The sequence below is a fragment of the Coregonus lavaretus genome (assembly GCF_964263955.1).
Source record: "Coregonus lavaretus genome assembly, chromosome: 20".
NCBI lineage: Eukaryota > Metazoa > Chordata > Actinopteri > Salmoniformes > Salmonidae > Coregonus > Coregonus lavaretus.
In genome coordinates, this window is record NC_140007.1 from 23,145,990 (window position 1) to 23,151,036 (window position 5,047).

A 5,047-nucleotide genomic window follows, 5' to 3' on the forward strand; every position below is an offset into this window, starting at 1 on the left:
CACCCCACCGGCATACACCCACCACTTTCTGCGTCAGTGGTAGACAGGGAGAGAGGGCTATAAAGGAGTGGGGGACTTTGGAGGTAGAGCTTAACAATCAACATCGCTTTAGTGTTCAGTGACAGTAACCTATCCAAGGCTACCAGTGCACCTTCTCGACCACTCTCTGTTCTCCCACTGAACTCTCACCACTTTGTGCGCTCCCTCTATCTGTCTCTTAATCTAGTGTCTGCCTGTCGTCCATCCCCTGCGCTCTCTCTCAGCATGCAGCTCCTGGTCATTTTAGCGTCTCTCATGGGGGTTCTATACAGTGTTAGAGCAGCCGCCGTGCTTCCTGTCGAAGAGAGGAGCCCACTACTTAACAGGGTGAGTAGAGAATTTGTTTTTATTTTATCATTATTCATTAAAAAAAATATTGTCATAATGTTTTATTATTACTTGTATCATCAATTGTTATTTTCAGTATTCTTTTTATGGTTGTCAGATAAATCTGTGTTCAAATTTATTTGAAAAATGATTTGAATTGTGTTTGATTTGACAAATTCATTTCCAGTGATCAATTATCAATAACTGATAATTGATGAATTAGTACAATGACATTTAATGTTTTTATATTTCTTTTTAGTAATGGGTTTGAAATGTCATTTATAAATACTCATAACGAATTAAATGATGGCTTTTTTATTTGAGTGAAACAAATATTTCTAACCTGGTTTGTCAGTTGATAAAGAAATAGGTCATCTTGATCAATAAAATATACTATTTCTTTGTAGCTAACATTGACATATTTACATATTCTCTACATATACGCAGCCACTGATATGCCACCTCTTCTGCCTTTCTATTAGGAATTGAGTAAAGAGCGCAAAGAGCTGATTCTCAAGCTGGTGTCTGGCTTGTTGGAAGGAGCGACGGACACCAACATGCTGCCAGGAGAAGGGGTGTCCCCTGTGGATCTAGAGGAGCCCCTGGAGTCTCGACTGGAGGAGAGGGCCGTCTACAACAGGCTATCACAGCTGCCGCAGCGCGACCGCAAAGCCCCCTGTAAAAACTTCTTCTGGAAAACCTTCACCTCCTGCTAATAGTGATATCCAGTCAGCCCACGCTATGCTCCGGTTGCATACCCCCAACACAACACAATCTGACCCAGACCCAACATGAACTGTGGTAGACCTGAGCTATACATATCACCCACCCAGTTTGAAGAGTGCTCTCAATGGCCTTTGAGACACTGACAGTCTGTTTGTTTTAAATATTGATGATTTATTTCTCTATTTATGTATGTATTTATTTCCGATTATCCAAAAACAATAAAGCATGGTTATGGTGAAATGTCTCTCTTTTTTCTTTGTTCACATTACGTTTGATAAATCTATTGAAGAACTCTCTGAATTAATTTACTAAAGCTGCAATATGTAACTTTTTGGGCAACCAACCAAATTCCCTTAGAAATGTGAGTTATAGATCTGTCATTCTCATTGAAAGCAAGTCTAAGAAGCGGTAGATCTGTTCTATGTTTCCAGTTCTTAAATTTCGTTTTTAATCTTTTACTTTCTGTTTTGTACACCAGCTTCAAACAGCTGAAAACTAAATATTTTTGGTTATAGAAAACATATTTCACAGCAGTTTAGATGGTATAATGATTCTCTACATGGCGGAGCGATTTCTGCATAGTGCATCTTTAAGTTATTACATATATTTTTTTATATATTTTACACCCAATAGATGTCATCATAGAAATGTAATCATCTATAGGCTTTAACACATTTACATCAATTACATTTGCACTCCTTGCAGTTGTTTTCTGATTTCAGGTGCAGACTTTTATGATGTTGGGAAAACTGTATGTTGTGGTTCTGGAATTTAGGAAAGGTTCATGAAGCCTAAAATCAACTGTATGGTTTCACTGGATGTGTATAGATTGATAAGGCTTAATCTCTTGGTGAAGGATTGTGCAAATGAATGCCAGTGCCAATTAATTATAGTTGTGTGGACAGGTATGTTTGAGATCTGTTTACATTTTCTGGTCTTGTCCAGAACAACAAAACAAATTGCTGAGCATAGCTTACCCTTTCTGCCAAGCTTAATTTATCAGCTCTTTATCTGCATATCCTAAAGAACACTAGTATTGATAAAATATCATCATCAAATATCTTCTTTATTTGTCAACTAATATTTTAACAGTTTGTAAGTGATATTTACAGGATCTACAATTGAGCTACAATTAAGATAGAGTTCACGGATAAACCTTTTTTTAAAAGATTTTTTATTCATTTTGGCCAAGAATATATATTTTTGTAACATTTGTTAGTTTTCTTCAAAATGTGAAGCCTTGGTTACATTAGTTTTCTAACCCTATCATGCAGTCATAATTTGCAATGGAGACATCATATCTAGTCTTGTCCATCAGCCGGATCGCGCTCTGTCAAACTAGTCACTGTTACATATGGTAGTAATTAGTCTGGGGACAAGGTTGCATTATATTCAATATAATGACCCACATATTACAATTAAAATACTTAACATGGTCAACAAAACACAAACATTTGTGAGAGATTAATTAAATCATATGCAAAAGGATTTATCAGATGACTTTCTTCTTTGGTTGTGAAAAAGGTAAATGTCTTTAAACAGGTAGAATATAACATAATATACTATTGATATCGATACACCACAAAAAATTAAGGCAGTGATATACATGCACATCTGGCTAAATGTCTGCAGGTTTTGTAGATTGAAAATACAGGACCTACTGTATGATTGTAAGATTTCTGTTAAAGTCTTGCTGTTAAAAGGTTTGAACGTCAGATGTTTCTTTCTGGACCAAATTCACTTTTTTATCGATCAGCTCCCTTGTTGCATTTATCCTTATTTATTCATGGTCACATGTTGGGACTGATGGTTCAGTGAATTATAGCAGGTAATAAAGCATGTCAGTAAGGATAGGACAATCATTCAAGAATCTAACCATGTATGCCTAAAAGCTAACATTAGGTTCCCCAGCATTTAAATTGGACTACAATTATCCTGTTTTGCTTGAGGAATGGGTTGGTTTTCCACATTTTTGTATCTATTTGTGATGGGTAAAAGTCTGTCACAATCACCCGCATACCGCATTATTTTATTATGCAAAAGGTGCAGTAGTGCTGCTAATATGGTGTGCAAACAATCTGATGTGAGCGACCTTCACAGACAGAAATATCATGCCATGTCATATACAAACTCCCCCCTCATGAGAGTTTAGACCAGTGGCAGTCGGTGCCGTTTAAGATGAGTGAGGACTATACATTTATTTTTTTGAGCATGGCCTTATTTCTATTACAGCATATTGGATGACTGTCATTCATATTCCATTCACCCAGCTCAATGTAACATTGATAGGTTTAGGCTACTACATGATACTCACATTTTTCCTATACCCATCATGAGGTTGCTACAACCTAGCCTATGAATGAAAGTTTACAACGTAGGTGCACACAGGTCAAGAGAAAGATTTGAGGTGACAGACAGTGACACATGGACAGACAGTGACACATTCAATACTGCCTTGCACACTCTTAGATGCATCTACAGTGGCTGATCCAGGGTTTAATCATTAGCCCAACAGTTGCAAAGAGTTTCTATTGGACAAATTCAGGTAAGTTTATCCCCGTTTCGTTCCGTTTGCTTCCGTTTAAGAAACGTTTTTCAACAGAATCGGCGGAATGAATACACCCCTGATTACACGCAAACAGTTCACTTTCAAACAGCTCATTGTATTCCTTCTCGCATCTATGCGCTCTCCTCCTCTCACCTTTTCTCTTCGCTTGTAGACTTCATTGCACAACACATCAGCTGTCTGTGACCAGATGAAAATAACTTTCCAAGACAAACTTTCATATCATAACCGCTACACACAGCCTGCATCGTTGTCACCTTATTAGCTAAAGTAATGTCATAGTCAACATAGCTAATAGTACTAACGCGTTAGTAAACCCACTACAATCATGCAGTACAGTGTACAGTCAGTAAGCAGTTTTGTAGTTACACCGGAGGGCCACGGGGGCAATAAATGAGTAAAACCAAAAGCTTATCTTGACTTGGAAGAGTTCCAGTGTTGGATAGTCATAGCCAGCTAGCTAACATAGCATCCCTCTGTTTGAGCCGGTTGTTTGAGTAGGCTAAACTAGCTAGCTGCATTTGCTAGCTAAGTGAAAGTGAAAGTGAATTTTTTGGGGGGAAATATAGCTAGCTAGCTCTCTCTCTCTCTCTCTCTCTCTCTCTCTCTCTCTCTCTCTTGCTCCTCCAATTAATTTGTTCAAAACTGTTCAGCTATTGTATTTCTCTCTCTTTGAGTCAACTACTCACCACATTTTATGCACTGCAGTGCTAGCTAGCTTTAGCTTATGCCTTCAGTACTACATTCATTCTCTGATCCTTTGATTGGGTGGACAACATGCCAGTTCATGCTGCAAGAGCTCTGATAGGTTGGAGGATGTCCTCTAGAAGTTGTTATAATTACTGTGTAAGTCTATGGAAGGGGGTAAGAACCATGAGCCTCCTACAGAAGCTAGCTGTCCTCCAGCTACACCATGGTGCTACCCTACAGAGTGCTGTTGAGGCTACTGTAGACCTTCACTGCAAAACAGTGTGTTTTAATCAATTATTTGGTGACGTGAATATATTTTGTACAGTTTTATCTAAAAAGGATAACTTTTTTAATGTTTCAATATTTACATTTTTATGAAAATGAGGAGGATGGTCCTCCCCTTCCTCCTCTGAGGAGCCTCCACTGGTTTAGACATATAATCAGAGGAGGGATTAAAGTGAAATGGACCTCTCTATTCCCTACTGTATATTAAAGGTCTAATTTGATGCATTGAAACATTGCCAGTATCTACCACAAAACATATCTAGCACAAAACGTTCTAGTATGGTTAGAGTGTGGTTGTCCCCATGGTTATTTTGCATTCAGCCTTTCTACAAATGTCTGGGAATGTTGCAGGATAGTTGCTTGTTCTATTTTCTTGGTATTTCATTACTTTAACAGAACTTTTTCGAAGTTCAC

The 5,047-nt window shown here is 37.9% G+C and overlaps 1 protein-coding gene across 1 annotated transcript; it reads left to right on the forward strand.

Moving 5' to 3' along the window:
- Positions 1 to 264: 264 nt before the first annotated feature.
- sst6.1 (somatostatin family member 6.1) lies at positions 265 to 1,082 on the forward strand (the record flags this gene model as incomplete). The annotated part of the gene is made up of 2 exons (XM_084185156.1): positions 265 to 366; positions 849 to 1,082. The coding sequence occupies 2 exons, from the start codon at positions 265 to 267 to the stop codon at positions 1,080 to 1,082; spliced, it is 336 nt and encodes a 111-aa protein (XP_084041282.1).
- Positions 1,083 to 5,047: the final 3,965 nt, after the last annotated feature.